Source organism: Balearica regulorum, chromosome 11, assembly GCF_011004875.1.
Source record: "Balearica regulorum gibbericeps isolate bBalReg1 chromosome 11, bBalReg1.pri, whole genome shotgun sequence".
NCBI classification, from domain to species: domain Eukaryota; kingdom Metazoa; phylum Chordata; class Aves; order Gruiformes; family Gruidae; genus Balearica; species Balearica regulorum.
In genome coordinates, this window is record NC_046194.1 from 1,984,207 (window position 1) to 2,011,774 (window position 27,568).

A 27,568-nucleotide genomic window follows, 5' to 3' on the forward strand; every position below is an offset into this window, starting at 1 on the left:
AAACCACGACAGAAAGTCAGCCAAGATGGTCATGACGGTGAGCTAGCCTAGAGAGCAACAATTCAAAGTAAAAAAGATCAAGGATAACGCATCATTTTCTGAAACACGTAGAAAGTCAAAGACCATCACACAAACCCCTATGAAAAACTCAAAGCCTTTAGCTCAACTCCTCCAAAACCTCAGCACTGCGTCTCCAGAGAAGAAGAGACAAATCCAGCGTTGCTGTCGAGGAGGACAGCATTTCGGCTGCCTTCATGGCTGGGAGGTGCTGGATCCGAGACCAGAGCTGGGGCTGCGGGTGCTGGCTTTGCCTGCCAGCGCTCTCATGCTCTCAAAGGCGCAATGTGCCCAGCTCCGGTTCCTGTAATTCACCCCCTTTCCTGTGACCATAAAACATGTTTGTTATTTTGACAAGAGGAAATATAATTTCATGATGTTGCTCCTGGATTATCTCTTGTGCTGGTCCCGCTGGCCCAGACTCACCAGTTATAAAAAGACGACATCTTCATCCTTCTTGGATGGCACAAAAAAGCGGACTTTCAACAGAGATGCCACAGAAAGGCAAAAGTTAACCGAATCGAGAGGCTGGGTACTGATGTGCAGGTCTGTGAAGGATGGATCTGAAGGGCCACCCCATCTTCACTGGTATCAGAGGTAATTCCTCTTCTTCTTGAGAAAGGGCCCTCCCGGCCTTGACAGCAAACATATTTGGAAAGAAACCCCATGGGATTTAATGCCTTTCCACAGCCTCAGGTTCTGAGCTGCAGGATCTTGCGAGTACTTCAGCTTCATTTGCTTTCCTTAAATGAAATTATCAGCTCTCTGCACTGAGAAAAAACAAAATATCCTGTAAATGCAGGATAACAGCTAGGAGCCAACCCAAAAGTATGAAAACCCTTCATCGCATTTAACAGATTTCGGGGCTACGACTGGTGCATTTTGACCAAAAATGGTGAGTCTGTGGATTACACAAGGGTTTAGCCTGAAAAGGTAGGGAGTGACCGACAATTATTTGCTGTAAAATAAATGAAAACTTGCTAAAAATGCTGCCCCTGTAGAGATCACTGTGCAGCGGCGAGAGGGTCTGTGTGCCGCAGGGCACCAGGGACTCTCCCAGCCGCACGGACCATGTGCTGTAGCAAGTGTCTGCACCAGAAGGAGTTGCTTTGTGTCAATAAGACCTCCTCCTCCTGAACGGCTCACTGTTTTTCACACATCCTTCAGGTGCATCCTGTCAGATATTTCTAAATGCTGAGTGCTTAAAGAGATGCGGATCATATACGTTTGGCTTTCTGCCCACAGGATACCAGGCTAAAGGCAAAGACGACCTTTATCTGGAGGCCTTAGATAAAGTCTCACAGTTATTTAAAAATTCCTTTGTGCCTTCTGCCTTTGAAAGTATAACATTGCAGAGTATAAAAATGCATATTTAGTATTGGTAATGAGCCGGAAGAGCAGAAATGCTAAACAAAAATACGCACGCAGTTGAAAGAAGAATGGAGAGGTTGATTAGTGTATGTTGAAGGAAATGGCTTGAGGCTTGTCAATCCATCAGCCTTTCACCACCAGGAAGGTTGTGATCTTCTGCAAAAGTACTCCAAAAGCTGATGAGCGGAGGAAGGACGCGTTATGAACCCCGAGGTGTGGGTCTGACCCTCACCATGGTCTGACATCCACCGACCTCTCCTTCCCCAGCAGCCCTGCTGTAAACACCGACCTAAAAATAGGGCTCAGAGATGGCTGGATACGGCACTGGATGTGTGCTTTGGACACAGAAGTAGGATGTCCTAGGCAGGATATCCTGATAAAGCAGCCACTTCACTTTGGGATCAACCTTTAACCTCTGGAGAGGGATGGGGCGCAGCGCCAGCCTCCCTTCTATGCCTCTGTGAACGTTTTGTAAATACACGAGCACTGTTCTTTCTTCCAAGGATCAGCATCGGCCGCTGAAAAAGATGCACAAGAAGAAAACCTGGAATGATAGGCAGGTCTTGCGTCTTCCAAATCACTTTGCTCTCAGCTGAGACAAGGAGCATGGGGCTTCACAGGTACTTACTTGCTGGCAGACTATGTTTACATGATGGATAAGCAAGAGGTAATGAAGAAGCCCATAGACGTGTCCATGGAGGCTGGTATATAAACTGTACGTAAACTAATCTTGCTTTCAGGAGGATGTTGGTCAACGGACTTAAGTAACTGCATCTCCACTCACCCCAGGACCCTTCAGGTCAAAGATCCTCTTCTCTATTTTCTACGCTACTATCGTGAAGCTCCACTTCACGGCACAGAAGCACACTCAGGTCCCTGAGAGCAGCATCACTGCCGGCACCGAGAAACCCCGGCAACCGCAGAGCCGGTGGGCTCCGATGCTGTGGGGAAAGATGCACGCTTCACCCCAGAGCCCGAGCTGGCCACTTATTCTACAGCAAAAGGGTTTAACAGCTTCCTCCTTTCATTTCTCTTCCACAGTTATGTTCCTGTTAATTTTGCGGGGTCATAGGACCAATTATGGTAAATAGATGAGGAAGGCAAGGATAGCTCTATTTATACGCTACCTACGGTGAGAAAGGGAAAGACGCCAACGGCCACATTATCTTTGCGAGCCCTGGGCCGTAAGATGGGATGCTGTATATCGAGTAAAACTGTTCAGCTGGAAATGAGGCAGCTCGTAATAGGTTACGCTACGATGTATGCCTGCCAGCTTTCAGCAATTCAGAAAGAAGAAGGTCATGCTTAGCAGGCAGTAAAAGAACTAAAAATTATATATAATTATGTATATATATATAATATGTATTTTATATATATGGGAAAAGAATTAAAGGAGGCAAAAAGGAAAAAAAGAAATTGGGAATGACACACATTATAGGTTTTTTTAAACAACAGAATTTTGAGAAAATCTCCACCTTAAACTATCATATTATTTCAGAAATAAAATCCAAACCCTTAGCTTTAGCTTATAGCCTTGATTGTCTGAGGCTAACCAAACTTCCAAGAAAACGCAGAAAAATTGCTGCCTTCCAGTAACTTATACTGGCACAGTTTTCAGTTTTCCTTTAGTAAATGCTTACTGGAAGATTTTTGCTTCTGTGTTTTATAGTTTTTAGCAAGCAAATGGCAAGCGGCTGGGGATAAAAGCAGAAGCAGCTCGACTGAAGGACACTGTCACCTAACACAACTTCTGTGCAAAAAGAAGGAAAGAAATCCACGTCCGAGGTCTCTATCACCCGACAGTTGGCTCAAATGACGTCATCACCTTGCTGGTTTGACGTCATGAGCTGTACACATTTTGTACGGTGAAGAGAAACAAAATACAGGATTTCCTGTTCTACAGCCACTGTACTGGGCTGCAGATGCCGGCAGGATTCCAGCGCTCAGAAAACATGTGGAAGTTTAACGAGGAGCCGCTGGGGCTGGGATTGCTGCGAAAATCGGTAGGAAATAAAAGCAGAAAGCTTGCTCCTCCTGCTCTCTAGCATGGATGTCACCCCCCTGAAGGATGGGACTCAGAGGAAGGTAAGCTTGATTTCTGCTGTGTGTTTTCTTCAGTAGAGTGAAATTGTAGGAGGTTTGAGCAGTGCTGTCACTTTTTTCTTTTCTTCTTCATGAGATCTTATCAGAAGCTGGTGCAACATCCTCAGCAGCTTCTCGCAGCGCGCACATATTTCTGTCTCGCTCGGCTCCGAGGGGTGGGCGAGCGGAGCTCGGTGCAGCTGAGCAGGGTGCTGCGTACGCAGGGAAAGTCTGTTTTACCCCAAATACTTCAATTTTGTCATTACTGACAGAGGCTGCCATAACCGATCAGCTCTGTTTACATGTTTCCTACTAGTGCCTGGATTAAACAAACAAAATTATTGCTTAAAACACAAGTGCCAGAAAGCCTCCACTACTTCAAATCAGGAGCTTATTTCAAGCCCAAAGTGAATTTTTTTCTTTTTTTTTTTTTTTCTTTTCCTAGACTGCTTTTTCCCCCCCTAGCATCCCAGGCTCGAAGGGAGGCAGCTCTGCCCCAGCCCCCCAGCTCCGGGGCTCCCCCCAGCCACGCCTGGAGCGCAGCTTTAGCCTGGTTTGTCCACCCGACCCATGGAAAAGATGAGGGCGAGTTTGCCAGCGGATTTGGGAGTAGTAAATGTAGGGCTGGGTGGGGTGCAGAGTGATTCAGAGCAGCCGGGTGATTTCCAATCATGACAGCCACAGACGCCTCCAGGAAGAGATGCTGCTAACACACGAAGCAAAAGAAACACGGGTGTTTTAATAGCTGCCTTAACTGCCTAATTAACTGCAAAATGTCTTGATGTTTAACACAATGCTACATCCCCAAGCAGCGGTCTTACTCCTCTGGCAATGATAGTGGTCCCACCGGTGTAATTTCAGCACGCACCTGGATAAAACGCAGCTTTGCCGCTTAGAAAAAAAAACGCTCCCGCCTGCCTGTAAATCTGTGCGTAGAGGAAACAGGAAAACAATCAAGGAATAGCAGGGAGAATTTTGTACGAGCTTTATAAAGTCGCTGAACAAAACCCCTGCCAAAGCCCACAGGAGCATCCCTGCCCCGACACAGACATCACCGACAGCAAAACATGGCGGGAGCTGGAGGGGCTTGGGGCAAGGCGCAGGCGGGGGGAAAGGCGAAAACTGGAAAACAATAATAAATACAAAAATCTACCCTTTCAGGAAGCGTTGCAGTGACTGGGCACTGGCCTGAACCCAGACCAGCTGCGGCTCAGCGGGGACCTCCCTGCTGCTTTCTTGCCAGCTGCCCTGACAAGCGCTGGCACCTAAAAACTGTGTTGGGTACCAGGAGTGACACCCAGCCGAGAAACAGGCACTCCTGCGCTCCCAGGGAAAGCCGAGAAGTGGAGAAAACCAGCAAGGAGCCTCCCCATGGTTACACCTGCAGGGACAGGGTTGAGGATTTGGGCTGAGATGAGTGTCGGGCAGGAGATGGTGGCACAGGGACTCCGGGTGCTCTATAATCCTTTGCACAAACGCAGACCAGCGAGTGTCACCTCTGTTGCCGGAAGGCTGTGACAGGAGCTGGGAATAGCTGCGTTCCCCATGCTCTCTGGCAGTTTACATCCCTATTTTCTGCAGGGATGTGAAGATAAGGCATCATGCCACCGCTTTTCCAGAGTTGAACAGACTCGGTGCAAAGGGTACCGGCTGAGCACAGGTTTTCAGGCAGGTGAGGAGCATGTGGGGATGCTGGAGGGACCAAAGGGGTTTGTTTCCTGCTGTCCCCTCGTGATGTCCCTGCTCAGCGGGGAAATCCGAAACCTCCAGTCCCGGGCTACTGGCTCAGAGTCAGCAGCCAAGAGGTTCAGTAGCCCAGCAGCCTGCCTACAGCCAGAGTTTCAGTTCAGCCTTGGTTTTTTGCACCTAAACCCTGGAAAAAAAAAATAAAATCAGCAAATGGGAAAAGGCAGTTTGGGAAGGGCTCAGTTCAGAAACCAGGGCACAAACACTGCACGTGCACAGAAACAGGGGTCAATGCACTGACCCTTCTCGCAGCAGCGGTGTGGGTTCTGGGCAGCCAGCCGAGAGGCTGCCGACTTTATTTTTTATATATCTATATATGCATCTACATATATATAAATATATCACCTTCCTCCTGAAACTGAAAACATGGCAACGCCCCTGCAGAGCTGCCTAGGTGAGGAGGAGCAGGGCAGAGGAGCCTTCACCCTGCACCTCAAAGCACTGCTGGGCTCGACGCAGAAGCCCGGTCCCCGCTGCGGGTAATTAGCTTTCAGAAAGCCGTAGCAAACGCCAGGCTCAGGGCTGTGGGACACAGCACCCCTGGTTGCTTCTTAATTAAATACCCCTCTGAGGGGCTCGGTGGCAACAGCAAGAGGTGCTCAGGGCTCTGCCAGACCGGGCTCTGGTCCCCAGGAAGGGCAGGGCCGGCAGCCGGACACCTTGCAGGCAGCTACAGGCTCCGTTTCCGAGGGGAATCTCGCACTGTTTTGTTGCGGGTGATGCTACAGGCCTGTGGTTTGTAACCTGCTGCCACCGAATCACCTCTTCCCAGAAGAGCAGACCCTTTCCCTGCAGGCTCTGCTCCCGAATGGCAAAATCCATGACCTTTCTGGAGAGCTGTGCAGGTACCTGTGAACTTCCCCTGACCCACTAATACCCTCAGTGCCGGCTGGATGAGGTGAAATGGGTAAATGGATGAAAAGAATTTCTGCTCTAACGAAGAGACAGATGTATTTATCTTCCTTCATGTCCTGGACTATTGCTGGAGGATAATTGCTGTTGCTACAACACGATGCCTGCACAATGTGCCATGAGTGCTGCAATTGAGTTAGCAGGACAGGCAGAGCAACTGGCGTGTGTTCGGCCAGCTATTAGTTTATAAATCGAGCCTTAAATCTGGAGCCAGAGCTCTGATAGATCTGTCTGCACCGCTCCCGCTGGCCTCTGCTCCAGTCGGCTGCCTGCCAGCACCACCGTTTGCTGATGCTAATTATTGCCTTTGCTGCCGATTCACACTGGACCACTGCATGGGTCCAAAAAGACAGTGCCTGGCCCTGTTTAAAGTCCCTGGTTATTTACAGTCCCACCGAAGTCGCTTGTAGACGTATCAGAGAGTACCAATTTGATGGGAGTTTGACAGAAAGCTATATGCAATAGAAGTGTTCCTGAAAAACCCTGGAGAGCTGAAGCACATTTACTCCATGTGGGGAAATTACGGGGAGTTTTTTTGTTTTACAGCATCTGTTTTTACTCCCTACAGATACCCTCCATGCACCTTCATCACCCCATGAGCAAGGGGACTCAACCGAGATGGAGAGCAACACGTCCTCCGGGAACTGTACCAACCCCCAGATGTCCTTCCAGTCCACCCTGTACGCAACCACGTACACCCTCATATTCATCCCCGGCCTCCTGGCCAACAGCGCTGCCCTGTGGGTCTTGTGCCGCTTCATCAGCAAGAAGAGCAAAGCCGTCATCTTCATGATCAACCTGGCCATGGCCGACCTGGCTCACGTCCTCTCGCTGCCCTTACGGATGTATTACTACATAAACCACACCTGGCCGTTTGGAAGTTTTCTTTGCCAGGTGTGTTTCTACCTGAAGTATCTCAACATGTACGCCAGCATTTGTTTCCTCACCTGCATCAGCATCCAGCGGTACCTCTTCCTCCTGCATCCCTTCAAAGCCAAGGACTGGAAGCGGCGGTACGACGCAGCCATCAGCGCTGCCGTCTGGCTCTTCGTCGGGGCAGCGTGCTTACCCCTGCTCATAGTGAGGAGCCCAGCCCTGTCCAACAGCACAAACACGTGCTTCTCAGACCTGGGGGTGAAGCAGCTGAGCCCGGGAGCCTCCATCGCACTGGTGACGGTAGCGGAGCTGTTTGGGTTTGTCATCCCCTTTGGCATCATTGCGTGCTGCACTTGGAAGATGTGGCAGTCCCTGCGGGAGTGTCCAACGCAGCTGCAAAACACTAGCGAGAAGCAGAAGGCTTTACGAATGGTCTTGATGTGCGCGGCTGTCTTCTTCATCTGCTTCACCCCCTACCACATCAACTTCCCTTTCTTCATGATGGTTATAGAGAACATCATCCAGGACTGTGCCATTCACAGGAGCACGCTCCGCTTTCACCCCATCTCCCTCTGCCTGGCAAGCCTCAACTCCTGCCTGGATCCGGTCCTCTACTACTTCATGACCTCTGAGTTCCAGGACCAGCTGCTGCACCACAGCTGTGCTGCCCTGCGAGATTGGTTCACACGCCACGGGAGCAACCTCTCCATCACCAAAACCGGCCACAACATTCGTATGAAAAAGAGAAACCTTCCACGCTTTAGGTTTAGGTCTCTTCCCAAGTTCTTCAGCCAAATAAACAGCATGGAAATGCCCCCTGCACCGCCTGACGAGCTTCTGCTGGAGTCCATCTCTTGAAACATAAGCTATGTCTCTCTGTGTAGGTGCTTCTCATAGCTTCAGCGAAGATTGCGCTAGGACTCCAAGTAAGTCTTGAATTACCCTTGTGTGTAACAGATGCCAGTATCTGACCTAGAAGGACATTTTGATGAAAAAAAGATTTGCTGGTTGTGTTGTTGGGGACTCTTTGCCTTACAGCATTCTCCATCACGTTATTGTTAAATACCTGAAACAGCCTGATGTCAGTATTTCTCCTGTGTTGAACTGCAGCCAGGTTTGGGTCCTCTCTCACTTCTGTTGTTTCAGTATTTCTACACATTTGTCATTTTTCAAAATCCTTCTGAATCCCGAGTTGTAAGCAGGCAGCTCGGCCTCAGCGCAGCTCGGGGAGGTAGCACCAGGGGAGCTTCAGCCCCGACCGCAGCTACCTGCGGCCCGTGATGACTTACGGCACCCACCGTGCTCACGTGAGGCTCTAGATGAGGACAGTTAGTTATCTCTAGGTAAACCAAACCTCTTTCCATTGCAAAAAATCAAATCATCTGGACCTAATCTGGACTGCAAAACTACAACTTTCCAACATACATCAAGCAAAGATTATTAACCTATATCCATATCAGCAGTAAAGGGAGTTTTCAAATGAACTGAGCTCCGCTCATGCTACTGAAAAAGGCACCCAGAGCTGAGCAAGGGAGTCCACCTGGCTCCCGGGGGCTACGGGGTGCTCGGCTGATTACGGGGGGATGAATATGGCACAAGCAAAAAGCAGGAAGGATGAAGGACACCTCCCAGGGCACATTTACTTGCCGAGACCCAACGCGAGCCGCAGGATGGAGGACTTGTAGCTGGCGTTGCCATCTCTTGTGTTGTTACTGGGAATCTTGTGTTATTTGGCATTTTGCTAAAGCCTGTGGTTGCAGATTAAGATGTTATCCAAGCTTCTCAGTTTTGCTTTAGAAACCAAAAAAGTCCTAGCCCTTGCTGGGTACTGAGAAAAGTTTACAAAAATCTTAAGCATCGTTAAAGCTTCAAACTCTGGAAGAAATAAAATGATCGCAACATGTATTTTAGCCTTGCGGGTATTATTTTAAGTGCTTGTAAATAGTCTCACTACGCACCACGTCTGCTCTCAGAGCAACGGTGCAATCTGCAGTGGGGGGGGGGAGCCCCACTTTGGGACTCAGAGAGGCCCCGTTGCCACCACAGCCCCTCGCAGAGTGGCTAGCGTGGGGGCTGTGAGGTTTCCTCCTTGTGGGCTAAGGCATTGACGACTTGAATCCCCCCAAAAAAAACTCCTCGGGGAATTATGTAAGTAAACGTAGGCAGAGGGGGTTTGATAGAAAACAGCTTTGCTGATGATTGGATGCACATTTCCAACCCGTGCAGCGTTTCTGGGAAGAGCGGGCGGTGGTTTACCCTCACGTTGCCAAGGCCGGTCTTAGAAAGACTAGGGGAGATCCAGACAACCTGGAGGAATTTGCTTTGGTACTTAGAGCGTGCCAGAGACTGGCAAAAAACACTGAGACGGGCAGAAAACACACTGCCAAGCAGCTCACTCTGTCCCAAATCTCCTCCTCCTCTCGCAACAACAACAAAAAAGGAATAGAAAAGGACACGTTTTCCTTGTTTGCTTGGGAGGAAAAAAATAGAGTTTTGAGGGCTGAAAAAAGCTGTTTCACATGGCACAAACCCAGTTGTGTGCACAGGCAAAACAGGAAACCCAAGCAAAACCTCACCGATGCCACGGCTGGGAAGACCCAGCTCCAGGCAGCCGCCACAGACGGGACAAGTCACAGCACCAGCACCTTAACCGGGAGCGTGGTTTTAGCCTGCGAGTGTCTTTCGGGAACCATACAACCCTGAGTAGCCGGGGTGGACGTCCAGGTAGCCATCAATAACCACAGGTAAATATTTGTAAGTCCTGCAGACTGACCGCAAAGCCCCTGTTGCAGCTCCAACCTTACTGGCAGCACCAGCTCCAGGTTTCCCAGTAGCTCCAGTTACCACTGGGACTTTGCCAGCTTGTTTTCAGATTGCACAACTTTTCTGAAGTTTCTGCAATACAGCTTTCCCCTTCCAAAAAGAAAACAGGAAAAAGAAAGCAACTAGAACCTCTCACTCATCTGTGGCACAGAAACACAACAGCAACCCTTCCCAGGGCTGCCCCTCAGGCTTGCCGGCACCACAGGTTGCATTGGAAATACAGCAGAAAAATCCCTTTCTGGGTTAGAAGCACTGGATAGCAAGGATTTTGCTGGGTTTTCCCTGAGGGAATATCTTTTTCCAGCACAGACCAGTGCTTTCTGCCCTTCAGAGGCCACAAGATGCCTGCCAGCCCTCCTGTTTTATCACAGTACACCAGTTCCACTACCACAAACCCCCTGGCTGGGTGCTGGGACCCAAACCACAGGGATTTGGGGTCAGCAGAAGCTCTGCCACCTGGATGCTGCATCGAGGGGGGGACAGACGGACAGGGACGCTGCTGGTCCCCGGTGCAGAGGCACGAGAGCTGGGGGCAGGGAGCGAGGGGCAGCAGGTCAGAGTGGGCTGGGGGACATCTGCCTCTACAAAGTCCCTAAGAAGATTTAGGTAAAAACCCTGCGGCTTTGAGGATTTGCTTTGCCAAGGCCAAGGCATGACCTAACTTCTTACAAGGGAAAAGCTCAAGGTCGAAGAGAAGGGAGAGAGGGGACTGGGAGCTGACGTGTGGGGAGGAGAAAGCTTTTCAGGATTTCTCTCAAAGCCATTACCTGTGGGCATTAAACCTTTTATTCACAGGTTTTCAGCCAGTAATAACCCCAATGCTGGGCTTTACCCTCATTAATTTTCAGGAAAGGGAAATTTCCAGGTAATTACAGACCCTGGCCACTCGGTTCCACCTACCATCCCCAGCTATTCGCACGGACAAACCCATGGCACGATGCTCGCTCTGCCAGGCGGCCTCAGCCAGCCCGAGAGCTCAGACCAATAAGGTGCTGGTGACGATTTTGGCCGTGATGATTTCCTCCCCAGCAAGGCACACGGGCAGGATGGCTCCAGAAATGCCGCCCACTGGAAAGGGCGAGGGGCTGCAGCAGCAGGGAGAGCTGCAAAGCTGGCAGCTCCGCCGGACCTCCGCCGGCACCGACAACATCCGCATATCCTGAGTTTTCACATGCAATTCATTATTCTATACAGCTTAATCCTTCACAGCTGGCTTTGACTAGAACTGCTTAGTTGCTTTTACATGTGTGTTCATCCATATACACGTACACCCCTCCACGCATACCATACTTTTATATATTGTGCAATACTTTGGAATATCCGAGCAGCTGCCACTTGCACACAATGCTTCCTAGGGCACCGCGCGAAAGGAGGGAAGACTGCTTTTCTCTTTGCTAAAAATACCTTTTCCCTCCCTCCATGACCGCATACTTCCAGTCCAGCCCCAGCAAAGCGACTTTGCCTCTGGAAAACCGCTCGGCCTCAGCCCAGCTCGCACCACCTACCCGGTAGCGAGACTCAGACTGATGATTTTTGGCACGCTGCTGATAGCCAGCGCTGCTGGCAACGAGCTGCTGCTCCATCCACCCACCTCGCACTGGGGAGAGAGGAAAATGCTGTGCCTGCAAAGGAACAAACACACCAACACCTTCAATTCTGTCTGCAACCTAAATGCACAGAAAGCAAATTTTGCTGCTTTAAACTAAGCCAAGCCAGGGAGCCGTTTTCCAGACAGTCATGATTTCATCAGACTTGAGTCCAATTTTTTTGATTCATGGGCTCAGCCGGCAGCACCCTGCAAAGCCGGGGTGACTAGTGTTCAACGGGACAGCACCATTTCAGAGACCCAGGGATGCCCGTCAGTCCCTCCGGTGCTGCAGAGTCCCGCTCACGGCACAAGGGAAAGGGTTTTGGGAACCGTGTCGATGCCACAGCCGTGTTCAGCACTGCAAGGGTTAGCTCTCCTCCGAGAGCAAAGCCTCAACCTTGCAGCAGTCAGCAAGTCCTTGCCCCACCGATCGCTCAGTCTTGCTCCTCTTAATGGGATTTTTTTTGTTGTTTTTTAAAGAAAGTTTCCCTGCTGTAGGCGGATAGGGAAGGCACCGAGGCTGGGGAGGAAAATCCAGAACTTTTTAGCCCCCGGCACAGTGAAAGCTGCACGGCTGCATCCCTGGCTCCGCACGAGCCCCACTGATGCCAGGAGCTGCGGACGAGAGCCTGGGACACCCACGGACAGCGGGGCTGGGGCCCTGCGCCTGCTCCCCCTTTGCAAACATGCTCCTGCCCTTCCCCGGGCTCCTCCTGGGTCATCACCGGCCATGTGGAGAGCAGACATGTAACCTATTCTCAGACGTTATTTCTATTACAGACCGTCTGCGCAGACCAAAAAAAGACCTTAACTGGTTTTGTCTGAGGATCTCCTACAAGGTCAGGAAGCACAAGCTTAGATGAACTGAAAAATTCCAATTTTTATAAGATAAAATGCAAGTATAAGACAACATAAGTAATACGAGAAGTAAAATAAAATTTTATCTTTTACTGTGAAAGAAGTGCTTTGTGATTTGGTGCCCAGCTCCAAGTTCTCCTGATTTTTGGTGGCCTCAGCAATGGCAGGTTTAGGGAACGGTGCCACCATGCGCCCCATGCCAGGGGACGGCACAACTCCGAGACTGGCATTCGGCTGCCAGTAAAGGTGAGCTGGGCAAGGCGCCCTCGGGCTCCCACCCACGCACCCCAAAAAGGGGCTGACCCGGTGCTGCCGCACGTGACGGCTCCTGGAGTGACGGGAAACGGGATGGATGCTGGCAGCGGTGCACGCTGAGCACAGCGCCAGCAAAACAGGATATGGTTATGCCGTGAAAGGTGTTTCTGAAACAAAAGTCTATCTGTACAGTAAATACACTCGCTGCCCCAAGCGCAGGCTATGCTTTCTTATAAATAGGCTGGCTTCTGCGGAAATGAAAGTGCAAAATTGAGCATCCATCATACATTTGATTAGGAAAAGAAAAAAAAAAAAGACATCTTCAGAGCCCAGGTGGAGGTGGGTGGTACCGCTGTTGCTCATGGGACTGGTGTCAACTCTGCGGGCTGTTAAAGTGGGCTCCAAACCACCCCCTCGGCCCCCCGGTCCCCTTTGCAGAGCTGGGGAGTGCCAGGGTCACGCAGGGAAAGGCTGCCGGGACAGGAGCAGAGCCTGGGGACTGCCAGGTTTCACATCACATAATTTTGGGGTGGGAGGGGAAGGAAATAAAAGGTTTTTCTTTAAATCACTATGGTGAAAACACTTTGCAAAGTGTAAGAATACACGGCAGAAGCAGCTGCTGGGAGGCACTGGCAAGCACAGGGAAAATTTTGCATCCCAGATCCCACTGCAATTACAGAAATGCTTCAGGACTGACGTGAACCACGCCAGCATCCTCCACTGAGGTCTCAGCACATCGCCCAGGAGACTCTGCAACAGCGATAAACCCCATTTAAACAACAAACCCCAAACCTCTGCTGCTTGTAGTCCAAAAGCACCAGCAGATTAATCCATTCCCGCACCCAGGGGACAACTCTGCGGTGAAGATCCCACAGTGCTGAAAGCTCTGGCTCCCATACAAGATTAATTAAGGCACACGAAGTAATCAGCTTAAAAAAAAAAAAGGCTAGGAGCTTTAACTAGTAGGAGTATTAGCTGCTGAAACAGGCAAGTGCTCGTGTGTTTTGGGAGGTGCAAGCTGCAAAGCGCCAGCGAGGAGCTGTGCCACCGCAGGGATGACAAACCTGGCACGCTGTGAGGCTATAAAAGCCTACGATGTGCCCAAGAGATTAATTTCCTATAAACCACAATAAAAAAAGAAGTATACAGAGCTACAAAACCCTGCTATAAGCTGGAATTGTTATGGGAGTAAATCAATAATGCTTTAAAGGAGTAGGTGTCACTGGGACCCCGATACCTCCTGCAGGAGCGCGAGGCCGTGGCGGGTGATGGCGGTGCCTGGGGACACGGCAGTGGACCGCACCGACTGCTCCCGAGCATCCGCACAGCACCTCTGCGGAGCTACAAACCTCCCCATAAGTCACACTGCAAAATAAGCCCTGCTCTCCCGAGCAGACACGCAAGAAACATGAATGAATGAAAATAAAACGTTACAAATAATTTTAAGTAGAATTGCTACAAAAGGGGTTAAAAACCCTCACTTTTTCAAAACAAGTTAAATCAAGAATCCTTGATCTCTGTTGATTTTTTTTTTTTTTTAAATACTTCTTGAGCTCGAGTCCCCAGATGGCTAACTACAGCAGTGCTCCTTTTCAAAATCATGAAGCCACTGACGCAGAGGCACGCGTGAGCAGCCGGTGCCGCGGCCAGCACTGCCCTCTGCTGATGGCCATCACCAGCTGAGTGGCCAGTGGGTGCGGAGCCAGGGGGCCATGGTGGCTCGGGAACGTGGAGACGGGCAACGCCGCTTCATGGCACAAGCATGCGTTTGGAAGAGAGGAATCCTCAGCTCTGGCCCTGGTTTGCCCCGCACGAGCTGTGGAAAACCACTGAATAAGAAAATAACGACCATGGAGAACCTCCTGGTTTTGGGGAAGCCCGAATCAGACCACAATCAGCTTCAACATGACTTTCCAAAGCCCCCCTCCAAAAAGCGTGGCGCGCAGGGGTAAAAACGTCCCGATGAGAGCAAAGGAACCTTTCTCAGAAAGCTGAAGGCAGAAGAAAATAATTGATGAAGCATCTTGCCTCATGAGCCTCATTAGCTGGGTGCCCTGAGCAGAAGGGGGCTCTGCGAGCCGGTGCTTGCCTGTGGGAGCCTGCGCAGCTTCAGCCGGGCGCTGCTGGGGTGTCGAGCCCCTGCACCCCCCACCCCCACCGGGGGAGGCTGCTGGGGCAACAGCAACCTCACAGCAAGCAGCAACTGCCATGCCGCAGCGGCGGTTTCCAAAACACCCCAAAACCAACACCGCCTGTAACATATATATATATATATCTCTCAAACTACAGAAAAAAAGAAAGAAAAAGGGTCAGGTCCAGCTCGGCCCCACACACAGGAGGAAGAGCACAGAAGGTGCTGCCAGCCGGGGAGAGCCCCGCTCCCCTCCCGCGTGGGCGCAGGCTGCTGCTCCCGGCAGTTGCACTTTTGCTTTGCACGTCGAGAGGGGTGGGGAGCCGCTGCCAGCGCCCGTGGACCGGGGCCCCCAGGGTCACACCGGAGCAGCCCACCAAGACAGCAAAGGTAGGACCGATATCCTTTTATCATCGGTTACCTTTGGTTCAGGCTAGCGGGTTTAAATTGTGCTTTTTTTTTAAATATTTTATTATCACAACATGGACTCAGTGCCTCTTCCTACTTGCACTAGAAGTGCCGAGGGGGGATGGGGACACGCCACCAAGAGACAGGGGGGTCCAGCATTAACCACCGACCCCCATGAATCTCCAAAAGTAAATGAGTAGAAGTGAGGAGATGCAGGCTAAGCCCAGGTACGGGTGAGGAGCTAATATCTCCATCTATTAGAAGAGCGAGCTCCTGTAAGCGCTCATGAGATGCTCCACGCATCCGAGGGAGAGGCGGGTACGGCTTAAGCCAAAACAGCCAGCCATGAAGATTCAAACCGTATTTTCTGTTACACAACTATCAAGAAGCTGCTTTGAAGAATAACACCAATTGTGGCAATTCTTACCTGTTGCAAAGCCCACAGCTGCTTTGGAAGGGACTTGTCTCTAAGTGGACTTTTTGTGGCCATACAACCCCATCTCCACAAGCTTGGGCAGAACTGATCTGATTTACTCATTACTCCGGGTCTCACTTGGACTCATCTCACTGTATTTGTCCAACGGATTTTCTCAAGCGGCCTGGTCTTTACAAGATGCCGTACGCTGACTTTCCACTGGCAATTTTCCACTTAATCAGAAGAGGCAGGGCAGGGAGGAGGCAGGGTTATCCATGCCACCAGCACTGCTCACAGCCCGGGCAGCCCAGGCTGCATGTCCCTGGGGGAGCGCGCGCCGCCAGTTTGGGTGGAAAACTCCCAGCTTTGGTGCTGGTTACCATGCATGTCTAACCAGGGACATCAGGGTGTGCCAGGAAGGGAGAAGGGGGGCGGGGGATTAGGCTAATACACAACACTGCTGCTCTGGGTTTATTTTCCCTTTTTAACCAGGATAAACATTAACAAGGGAGGACAAGGGCTTTTGCAAAGGATTAAGAGGTAAAGCAGCGTATTTCACGTGGCGTTAAACCAGAGCGTTTATTTTTTCCTGCACATTCTTGGAATTTACCCAGCCAAAAATCCCCCTGGTCTCCCCAGCTGCCTGCCCGCCTGACTCACCACCCAGCCGGCCCCCCACCACCGCAGCCCAGCCCTCCTTCCCAGGGATCCTTCCTGGGGATCTGGCCCCACAGCCCCTTCCCCAAGATGTCAGCGCCAGAGCAGGAGTCTCCCTTGAGCAGATGCCAGCAGCTCTGACGCTCCTCCCAGCACGGACACGGGCAGAAAGGCAGGGAGCACAGGCCAGGCAAGCCACAGAAACACTGTTACCTTAATAATAAGCAAATGAGAAATTAGTGACAGAACAACTAGAAAGAAGCCTTTTCATTCCAGAACTAGAAAGACCCCTTTTCATCCGCTGCACCAATGCCCCACAGCCCTAACCTGTAAAATCTCCGCCGTTTCACTGCTTTTTTGCCCTGCAACAACCATTCACCACCTTTAGTGACTCATGTTTCAGGTAACCACAGAAAGCGGATGGGATGAACAGGCACTTGCTCTGGTGCTCTGCAACTGAGCCAAAACAAAAAAACTGCTCTCATCCATATTGCTTTGCAAACACCACTTTAGCAAATATATTCCGGCAACTTGGAGTATGTCTGGTGTGCGGTGCAGAACAGATGCGGGGTGAAGGGAGGGATGCTCCAGAGGCCACTGGTACCCAGGCTGGGAGCCCAGAGGTGCCCGGGCTGGGAGCGCAGGGTCAGGGATCTTGCTGTGCCAGGACAAGCACAGCAAAACACAGGAGACCCTGAGGATGCCTAACAAAAACACTGCGGCCTCTGTGGGCAGATGCTACCAAAGAAGAAATAAGAGAGGTCACCACAGTTAGCCCAGCAAAAGGCAACATTGCTCCAATGGAAGAGGATAGAAACCCCAAATATCTACCAGAAAATTGCTTCAAGGCAGAAAAGCCTTTATCCTCCCCTGAAATTCTTAAAAGTAACAAAAAAGCAATCCTATGCAATGATCAGTTTATACTTCCATTATTTCTATTTTCAGTCAATACCCATTAATTACTACTACCAGTAGTTATCTCCACTAAAGTAGGCCAGCGGCACTTCAGGTGACATAAAGCCAAGCAGTTACCAGGAGAAGCCCAGCACAGGACACCGCTGCCCTGGTCCCTGGGCCAGCCCCACGTCCCCAACACCCCTGGCCAACTGCCCAGGGAGGGACAGAGCCACCACTGCACTGCATCTGCTCACACAGCTTCAGCAGGAAACTAAAGCTCTATTTGAAATTACCCCTGCACATGTTCTCCTTTTACTTTAGGGTGTGGAGGAGAAGGAAGAAAACCAGAAGCGAGGTTCCAGTCAGCAGCACAGCCCAGCCTCCCCCCAGAAGGGTAAGTCAGCAGGTGACACCAGGTGCAGCACCAGCTGCTGCTCTGTCACCTCTGCCACAGGCTTTACGGGTTCTCACAGCCTAAACGCCAGCCCCACACCAAACACGGGGTGCCTGTGCACCCACTGCTCACCTGGGCACGCAGGGGTCCTTGCAAGGAGGGTACTCAGTGGCAGGATCTGGCCAGGCTGATCTCTTACCCTGACTCCAGGAGGGAACAGGAGGTGTTGGGCAGCATCCCAGGTTCCCTAAGGATCTGAGCTCCAAGAGGGGAACCAGGACATGATGGGCAGCACCTACAAACAGTGCCTGGCCATGGGCTGCTTTCCTCCAAGCTGGTTTAAGAGCCTCCCACCGAGCTGGGTTTTAAGAGCTGCTATGGCTTTGCTTCCTGGGGTGAAACCCACAGGATTTGGTAACGAGGGTCCTGGGTTGACCCAGGCAGTTACAACAACCCTCAGGTGAGGAGCCTCGCTACTCATGGAGGGTGTGACGGGCTCTGATGTGGGATGGGGCAGAGCCTTGCTGCATGCCAGGCCCGCGGGTACTGCGGCTGTGAGCGACTGCTCCCACATCCCCGGCTTTTGCGCTTCTTCATATGGATACATGGCTGCCCTGCAGCATATAGAAAACACTTTACACAACATGTGCCCAGAGTTAACGAGCGTTAACAAGCCCTGGTTGTAAAAGCTAGGTGCAAAACTTACCTGGTGTTTCTGATGCATTAAGTACAACCAAGAAGTGTTCGTCCAGTGCCGATGTGGCTAACTGTGGGGTCACCTTGGCAAGACAGGGAGGGAAAAGCCAGTCGGGGGAAGAAGGAAGTTGTGCCTGGGGAAAGTCTCGCACCTACCGGTGCAGCCGGTAGGGGAAGCGAGCGCAGAGCATGCGAAACAAAATTTCCTCTTTCTGGAGCTTTTTTTAGCATCCTGCTGCTTTTTACATAGCACATTTGGCTGAACTTTACAACGCTACTGCTCAGGATTTCCAAAGCATGGTTTCTCACATTGCTGTGTTTTTACCTCCCCTCCAAAGGCAGCAGCTCTCACACAGGCGTTTCTGGGCGCCCTGGTCAAGCACCCCCACTGCTCCCCAGCTTTATCTGGACTTTTTGGGACCCCTTGTGCTGCGGGTTTGCAACCCCAGGGAGAGGCAGAAGGTGCTGCAAATGCATCCCTGCCCTGGGGCTGGGCTGGAAGGAGCAGAGGATGGTGGTGTAGGAAAGATGCTGTGCAGTGGGGACGGGGACATGCAGGCACCGGGCTGGGGGCAGCAAGAAAAATGCTAGTGTGTGCGCACTGGGCTGTGAACAGACAGTTAGGCTGGGAGTGCACCTTGTCCTCCCTTTTGCATGTCTCATGGCCCAGGAATGGAGGTAGGGTGGATTTACCCACCTGGGAATGAAGCCAGAGGAAAAGGAGCATGATTCAGCCTCCCTGACTGGGTGATAGGAGCCCCTGGGCAAGGGGTGAGAGGAAAGGCAAGCTTGTTTAAAAAAATAATAAAAATTTAAAAAATCACTGGGTGACACAGGTTTAGGGCTTTATCTTGCAAACACCCCTGTAGATGCTGCCCAGCCCGGCGTAGCCCTGCCGAGCAGTGTTCATGGAGCGGTGCCAGGTGGACACACATGCATCTGCAGGAACGGGAACCCTCCACGGGTAGCAAGTGATGGCACTGTAAAGTCACCCGAGCTCCTTGCTGCTGGTGCTTCAGAGCAAACTTCAGTCAAGAAGTCGAGACATTAGTTTTGCTCGGACACCCTGGCAGGACCTTCCCTGGATGGGAAGCCCAGATACATCACGCTGAGGAGTTTGCTGTAACGGTAAAGTTGGGCACGTCTTCACAGGGCCTCAGCATCACCACGGAGAACCAACCTGAAAGTCAGCATCCCTCCGTTCCTCTATAAGTACCAGTTCCCCCAGCACAGCCTGCTCTGCCTGTACCTATACGCAGCATTTTGTCAAGCCCAGCAAGGCAATTTCCAGCCACTCAGGGAGGATGTTCTGGTTTTGGCCAACTGGTTTGGCTCGGTCCCAGTACACAGGAGTAGGGAGGAATCCCCCTGAAGTGGGTGCCACTTGCAGGAAGCCCCGGAGGGGTTAACCAGCTGCCAAGGGTGAGCTCGGAAGGGCCAGGGAAGCCCAGGGCATGACAGGTACTGCCAAAACCCAGCCGTGTCCCCAGCCCCCTCCCAGTTACTTGCGCCAGTCAAGCTCCAGCAACTGGAAACTGAAGCCCTTGGCCCAAGTTACCCACCAGTGAGTGACTGGTCAAACCGAATGAGTAGGTGAGCACCAATTAGTTCTCCTGCATGAGGAAGAGATTACTCATATTTCTAGAATTAGTCGTACAGGTTTGTGCATTGGAGGTTGGGCAGTGAATTAATAAAAAAATTGGAAAGTCTTTGAAAAGAAGGATAATTGGATTAACTCTGCAGCTTATTAATTGTCGCTTCTGGAGTTTAACGGGATTATTTCACGAGCCATTTTGCTCTACTGGTTATGTTAGATCCTGGCTCAATGGAAGACGGGAAAACCTCTCAGTCTTATTGGACTCGTTACTCAACGGTATGCAAGAGAAACCACACAAGTGGGCACAGAAAAGCTGCTTCCCCCCCCATGGTTTCCTTTTGTGGAAGACTTTGTTTCCACCCAAAACTACTTCAAAGTTTTGGTGTAATCACACTGGCAAGTGTTGAACATCAGCTTCATTAATAAATGTTCACATTTTAATGCCTAAAAGCACAGGACAAAACCTCAGAGACTGCAGCAGGATATAATTTTGCCTTTATAAATGTGCCTTTGGCATCTTGGTTGGTACGTACAAACTTTTCCCACTTAGACCTGTAGGTTCATTCTGGAGCAAAAAGCAAACCTGAGAGAGTTTGGACAGAGGTTTGCATTTCCCCTATATTTATCAGATCTGGGTTAGATTTTGTTTGTCTGATAGATTCAGATAATATCAGCTGCTTACAATGCAAACAATGTTTAAATAAGGTCCACCTACAGTCACCATAGTGATGATATCTGGTATTTCCAACAGCCAGAGCAGTCACATGCACAAGATCGGTAAAGGAAAGTCTTAGAAAAAAGTTGTGAGCAAGTCAAATTAATATAATGCATGTAGTTCTGCAGCAAAAAGTGTTCAATAAATGGGCTGTTTGTCCCTGCTTGCATGCAAATATGTTCTATATTCCATTTATTAAAGTTAAATGAAAAACCTGACCCCCAGTTTGGTGAAAGTGACTGCCTTGGGACTTCCACGTCACGCTGCGGTGGCTGCACCAGTGGAAAATGTTCATTTCTCAGGCGTGTGTGTCAGGCTCATTTACATAAGGAACAGATCTTGTTCAGTCATCTTCTCGGCTGTCTGTAGCCGTGCTGCGGGTGGGAAGTTTCTGAAGGGCTTTCCTGGGAAGACCAGGAGAGGGTTAAACTCATGAGTGCTGTGTGAGGCGGGAGCATCCCTCTGCCCCTGGGCGTCGAGGAGGGATGCAGGCAGGGTGCTCACCAGGACACCTCTGCAATTGGGGGTGACTTCTGCTTGGCGGTACTGCACGGGAGGCTGGTTTGTAGCAGCAGTTAAATACATTTTCTCTTTTTTCCTCCGTGGTTTTGCACCTCCCTGCCCTAGGTGAGGCATGGCACCTGTTAGGCAGGAGAAGAGCTGACCACCACAGCTGACACTAGCAATAGCTTTCTGCTTGAGAGATGCTCCTACCACTCTTGTGAGCTTTCCTGTACCTTTTGCTTGGTAAGACCTGTGTCTCCCTGCAGTGTTACAACTGCACCGTTCTGTCTTTCAGCTGTGGGGCCACGTCGGTTGTCAAACTCCCGTGTTGAGGGAAGTGGCTGAAATGCCACCCAAAAGGTGACAGAGGTGCAGCTCTGGTGATAAACTGCTGACTGCTGCGGCACACGATGATGCATTTCTTGGTGTGGATCCTCTCCCTGTCAATCCTGCAAGCAACTAGAGTAAGGTCTCGTAACTTCTGAAAAGAGCATGAGCCAAGCACACAAGCGGAACTTTAATTAACTTGCTCACCCTATAACGAAGCTCCTCCCCAGAGTGGACATGATGATCTGGTAGCCGAAGTCACCCACACAGACGCTGAACCTTTTTATTTCAGCACCGACAACCTGAGGACAACCTGGCTGCAGGATGCGAGTGAGGAACATGTTACCATGCCGGGGCTGAGCACGGATCTGGAGCACAACCATGACGAACAGTTCGACCTGCAACGAAACAGACCTCAAGCCCTACTATGCGATTACGTACACTTTCATCCTGGTCCCTGGACTAATAGGAAACACATTAGCTTTGTGGGTCTTTTACGGGTACATGAAAGAGACTAAAAGGGCCGTAATATTTATGATCAATTTAGCCATTGCGGACTTATCGCAGGTTTTGTCCTTGCCCCTGAGGATTTTCTACTACTTGACCGGGACATGGGAATTTGGAGGAGGTCTCTGCATGCTTTGTTTCTACCTGAAGTATGTCAATATGTACGCAAGCATCTACTTCTTGGTTTGCATCAGCGTAAGACGTTACTTGTTTCTTATACACCCATTCAAATTCAGCGACTGCAAACGCATCTGTGATGTGTATATCAGCATCATTGGGTGGGTCGTGGTCTGCGTTGGCTGTTTGCCTTTCCCGCTTCTCAGACTTCACCAGGATGTTAAAAACACATGTTTTGTGGATCTCCCCGTAAAGGAAGTTGACCTTCCCATCTCCATTGCAATGATGACAATAGGTGAATTGGTGGGGTTCGTAACACCCCTACTCATCATCCTATACTGCTCCTGGAAAACTATCTTATCATTAAAAGAAAAAAATTCTGCTTCACATGACCTCGGAGAGAAAAAAAAGGCTTTGAAGATGATTCTCACCTGCGCTCTGGTATTTCTGATTTGCTTCGGACCTTATCATATCAGCTTTCCACTAGATTTCTTTGTCAAAACAAAAAAGATTAAAAACAGGTGTGTCCAGAAGGTGATCTCAGTGTTTCACGTCGTAGCTTTGTGCCTTGCCAGCTTGAACTCCTGCGTGGACCCAGTCATCTACTACTTTACTACAGATGAGTTCAGGAGACGCCTTTCCAGGCAGGATTTGCAAGACAGCATTCAGCTCCACAGCCTTAGTTACGTGAGGAAGCACTCCAAGGATGTGCTCAGGGAGGACACCATGGATTACTAGCGCTGGCCTTCCCCAAACGGTTGCAAGAACTTCAAATGTTCACTATATTTTGGGGTTTTGCCCAATTTTTTTTTCCCCAGGACACTGACAGCGACAACTCAGACAAGGTTCTGCTGATTCCAGTGAGGGTTGGAGAAAAACAAACAAAATCCTGCCAAAACCCAACCTGACTGAAAATATGTTGATTTAATACTTTGGTTGCAATTTTTCTCTGAATATAAATAACACCGTGCAATTCCCACAGGCCCCATTTCTAAGCTGGGCAGCCAGGAGCAGGTACCTTTGGCAGTAGGAGAAGGACAAGGACCCGTGACGAGAGGTGATGCTGTGCACTGTTGTCACTGGTGGGGCCATTGCCCCATCCTGGTCACGCACCCTGGCTTCAGCAAGGGGCAGCAAAGATTTTGGGGTCTTTCTATGCAGAAAGAATTTGATCCTAAAAATTACTAGCTGACACAGTATTATAAATTTCTGAAGCAAAAGACAATCCAGCTGTGACTAATTTCTATGGAGAGTACCAAGAACCTGCCTCAAGCCACGATGACCACGAAGCAAGGAGCACAAGGTGGCCCCAAAGGACTTGTCATTTAAATAATTAACTAAGCCTCCATTTTGGGCCGCAGCAAATGACATACACCCAAATCAAAGTCATTGAAGCGTCCAGACACTATTTTTCTGCCATCAGTTCCCATTTCTGGCTCGAAAGCCATATGGTTTGAAGCCTAGGATAAGCTTTAACCACGAGGCTGTGCTTTGAGGGCTAGATGCCCATCAAGTCTTTCAGGTCCTCTTTTCACCGAAGATGGGGCAAATTATTTCCCTTTCACTGATAACTGACCCTGCCCCAACACATCTACTCTTCATTAACAGCAGCGTGATTAAAATGCAGTCAGAGGAACCAAACCTTTCTGAAGTTTGCTGTACTGAGAACTCACTATGAGCAGAGTCAAAGGTACCACGCAACAGGCTACGAGAGATTTTTAAGAAAGGTTCAAATGTGGATGTATTTTTAATAATAATTTCTTTAAAATCAAACAACAGAAGCTTTGGGCTTGACTGGTATTTCATTTGCACCTTCTTGTAAGATTTATTTTTCTGTGAACATTTGAAATGTTACATTTTGAAATGTAAAAATACTGTGACAGTATTAGGTTTTATTTAATGCAAATATTGTTTTACAGATTTAATTTATAAATATATATATATGTATTTTGTAGAAAAATGATCACAGAATCATAGAATCGTTTAGATTGGAAAAAGACCTTTAAGATCATTGAGTCCAACTGCTAGCCTAGCGCTGCCAAGTCCACCACTAAACCACATCTACATGTCTTTTAAATACCTCCAGGGATGGTGACTCAGCCACTTCCCTGGGCAGCCGGTTCCAGTGCCCTGATCCTGCTGGCCACACTCTTTGTGATACAAGCTAGGATGATGTTGGTCTTCTTGGCCACCTGGGCACACTGCCGGCTCATATTCAGCCAGCTGTGGACCAACACCCCCAGGTCCTTTTCCACAGGGCAGCTTTCCAGCCACTCTTGCCCAAGCCTGTAGCATTGCCTGGGGTTGTTGTGACCCAAGTGCAGGACCCGGCGCTGAGCCTTGTTGAACCTCACACAATTGGCCTCAGCCAATTGATCCAGCCTGTCCAGATCCCTCTGTAGACCCTTCCTATCCTCCAGCAGATCAACACTTTCACCCAACTGAGTGTCATCTGCAAACTTACTGAGGGTACACTCAATCCCCTCATCCAGATCATTGATAAAGATATTAAAAAGAACTGGCCCCAGTACTGAGCCCTGGGGAACACCACTCCCCCTGGTTCTTACCCATCAACATGCAAACCTATGGTCACCATCATCAAGCTCTAGACTGTCAAACTACTCCCTAACACATACGGCCACCCCACCGCCTCTCCTTCCTTACCTAGCCCTCCTGAAGAGTTTATAGCCATCCACTGCAGCATTCCAGTTGTGCACGTCACCTCACCATGTTTCTGTGAGGGCAACTACATAATGTGAATCCCAGGAAGCACTGGAATACAAAGAGATTTTTTTTCTTTTTAAAAACCCTTCCATATAATAAAACAAAACTCCATCACCTCATCCCTACAGGAGTCTGAGCCAGTGTGTGTATACCTGAGTGTGTTGACTGAGTAAGCACTGCTAATTCATGGAAACCACAAAGCACATTGTAATTTGTTCACAGCAATGAAAAAATATTTATTTTTTATTTTCCTGTTATACGTGATTAAAAAATCCTTTAAAAAAACAATTAAATGTAATTCTTGGCCCACTCTCCCCTCTGTAGTTGCCTGCATCACCAATACACACTTATGCGGACCAACGTGTTGCAGCACTTGGATTGCTGACACCTCTCGAGAACCTGTAGAGCATTTTAGACGCCTTTTCAAAATTGTTTTAACCACCTCCTCCTCACACCGGGGAGAAAAGCAAAACACTGGCTTGCAAAGGGACAAAACGCAGTGCTGCAACCTGCAGCAGCTCATCTGCCCCACACGAGAGGTTTACCAAGACAACGTGAATTCCTATAGCTGAAACCCAGCACAAGCCCATCACCGTCCTTTCTGGCCGCTGTCTGTCCCCAGCCGCGTGGGTAGGGAGTAGGATGGCCCCATACAACCCCCCAGAGCTACTTTCAGCTTCCGAGGGGAAAAAGATGTTACACAAAGCGGTGTCAGAAGTTCAGAAATTGTTCAATGAGAAAAACCTCAACAAGCTTAAGTTTTCCCATCTAGAAAACACTGTGGGTGCAACACGAGCTGTTCCCCTGACTGTCATAGCAACGTGGTTTACTCATATTAGTATTAACGGTCTCTTTTAACAGGAAGTCAGCTGTAATAGTTGCAGTAGCTCACATGAGCCAAATTCAGGAGAGACCTGCCTGCCCTCCCCCACCACAGCACCTCTGCTGCAGGCAGGATTACTTCGATTAACAGAAGGTTCATTTTCATGTCCTGTTGATGGCTCAGGATCCATGATACCAGCCCATGCTTGAGCCCTGGAGCAATCGCACATCAGCACAGAAATGCTCTGCTGCATTTCTGCCACCCAAGAAAGCCTCCAGTGGGGATGGCACATGGCACACAGGAGGTTTGGAGAAGACAAGTAACACCCAGCCACTGCAGCAGCAAGGAGCAGTTGCTGCTTGACCATTTTTCTGCCCAGCTTCAAGCTCTGTGCCAGGCAAGATCCAATTCTTCACCTAGATTTGTTCAGCTCTGCCTGCAGTTCTCCGCTAGCCTGTTCAAAACCAGCAGAAGCTGATACTCCCACAGAAATCTTTTCTCCAGAAAGCCTTTTGAATAAGAAATCTGGTCTGCAGCACTGGACTGGGAATCTGAATCAGAGTGTAACTGAGAGCAAAAAATAACCAACCCCAGAACATCCCCTTTATTCTGCATGAAGTATTTCCGCTGGTTGCTCCAGAAGCACCTCTCCCCCGAGAGGGCTGTCATTGCTGAGAAGCAAAGTAGCAAGGGCTCTGCCAACCACCTCGCCAGGCAGACTTTGTGCTGAAGTGCCAAGTGGCTTTTTGACACAGAGTTAGGTTTAATTTGTGCTGGGCCAAAAGGTACTGTGGCAACAGCGCAGACCCAGGGAAGGTCTCAGGGGACGCCTGGGGACCTTAAGCTGTTCAGAAGCAGCATCAAGTGTTTTTGGGGAAGTCTTATTTATACATGAAACAAGGAGAATGAGGATGACACAGTTCTAGGTGGAAGCAGAGCTCTCTGTGTGTTTCTGAAGGCTGCACATTGCAGCCCCCCTGTTTCCATCAACTCCCACATGGCCACGCGCCTCCAAACCCACATGCTGTGGAAAGTGCAAGCATTGCCTGCAGCAGCTGCAGATGATTTCATCACACCTCAGGCACCGCTTCTCACAGCTTCCTTTGTGTCATTGTCATCATGAGAAGAGACATGATCTGGTAGTTGGTTTGGGGGGGGTTTTTTGCATGTTGAGACTTAAAACTGTACTTGCAAGCAAAGGCTGCTGCAGAAGTGGGAGAACACATGCCTGTCCCTCTTCCCATTCTCCTTTCTACACCTTCACCAGACAGTTGCATTGAGCCAGATCAGAGACCACCAAAGCAGCTTGCTTGCTGCTCACAGTGGGCTTGGGGAGAGCGTTGAAACGCTGGGCTGTGGGCAGCAATCCTGCCTGGGCACGGCCATCTTCCACTGCTGACTGTGGGGCTTCCCACAGCGATGCTGAAAGCTTCATTCTCCAGAGCCACAAAAAGCTCTTTTCCAATCTGGTTGACCAACGTACACCTGAACCTGCTGATCCCTTAAGGCCAGTGGCAATGAATTCCCGATTTTAGTTATACACACATTGCTCAGAAACATATCACTCTTGCTTTGAGCCAGCCACCTGACAACATCTTTCAGTGTCCCTTCCTCTTGCATCATGAGCAGCCAGTTCCCTTTTCACTCTCCTCTGCATGACTCGTGCCTTGGCAGAGGGGAGGTCTTGCCCACGCTCAGGACCCCCTGCCACCTCCTGCTCCCACCCGGAGTCAGGGCCATGTGCTGATGGCCCCAGCACAGGTCCTCCAACATCTCCAATGTCCTCTTCACCTCCTCTGCCATCACCAGCCATTGCCCATGAGCTATCCATGTAACTCAAAAGATCTCCCTTCTGTCTGAAAAGGGCTGATTTACAGCCTCTCTTACCTAAGCAGAGGGTTTTTTTTCCCCCTCTTGCACATCTTGTCTTCTATCAGTGGTAGATTTTTATTTGCTATTTTGTCATCCGGTTGCTCAATGTCCTGAGAAGACTCCCCATTTCTCTGTAGCTGGTGTCAAAGCTGCAACAGCAGCAAACTTTGACACTTTTCTACTTCACTGTTTACCTCCTTTTTCACTTTGCTGTTA

At 49.9% G+C, this 27,568-nt stretch overlaps 2 protein-coding genes and 2 long non-coding RNA genes across 5 annotated transcripts in view; 3 read left to right on the forward strand and 1 right to left on the reverse strand.

Annotated features, from left to right (window-relative positions):
- The window catches only part of LOC142603311 (uncharacterized), a 144,527-nt gene extending 127,156 nt beyond the window's left edge, over window positions 1-17,371 (reverse strand). Inside the window, exon 1 of one of the 2 annotated variants that reach the window (XR_012837206.1) lies at window positions 15,535-17,371. This is a non-coding gene — a long non-coding RNA (uncharacterized LOC142603311). Of the gene's footprint in view, window positions 1-11,372; window positions 12,351-15,534 lie in introns of those variants that run through there. The other variant, XR_012837204.1, reaches the window with a different exon arrangement.
- Window positions 2,882-8,944, forward strand: LOC104638458 (putative P2Y purinoceptor 10). The gene is made up of 2 exons (XM_010306257.2): window positions 2,882-3,513; window positions 6,737-8,944. Exon 2 carries the CDS (start codon window positions 6,787-6,789, stop codon window positions 7,900-7,902), a length of 1,116 nt encoding a protein of 371 aa, XP_010304559.1. The 5' UTR covers window positions 2,882-3,513; window positions 6,737-6,786; the 3' UTR covers window positions 7,903-8,944.
- Window positions 14,771-21,411, forward strand: LOC142603310 (uncharacterized). Its single transcript, XR_012837203.1, has 3 exons — window positions 14,771-15,089; window positions 17,398-17,470; window positions 21,278-21,411. It is a non-coding gene; the product is annotated as an uncharacterized LOC142603310 (long non-coding RNA).
- A 279-nt stretch (window positions 21,412-21,690) lies between these two features.
- Window positions 21,691-24,942, forward strand: GPR174 (G protein-coupled receptor 174). The gene has a single exon (XM_010306258.2). It carries the CDS (start codon window positions 21,691-21,693, stop codon window positions 22,669-22,671), a length of 981 nt encoding a protein of 326 aa, XP_010304560.1. The 3' UTR covers window positions 22,672-24,942.
- The last annotated feature ends 2,626 nt before the right edge of the window (window positions 24,943-27,568 follow it).

Coding starts and splice junctions, on each gene's coding strand:
- LOC104638458 (XM_010306257.2), top strand. CDS start 6,787: ATGGAGAGCAACACGTCCTCCGGGAACTGTACCAACCCCCAGATGTCC.
- GPR174 (XM_010306258.2), top strand. CDS start 21,691: ATGACGAACAGTTCGACCTGCAACGAAACAGACCTCAAGCCCTACTAT.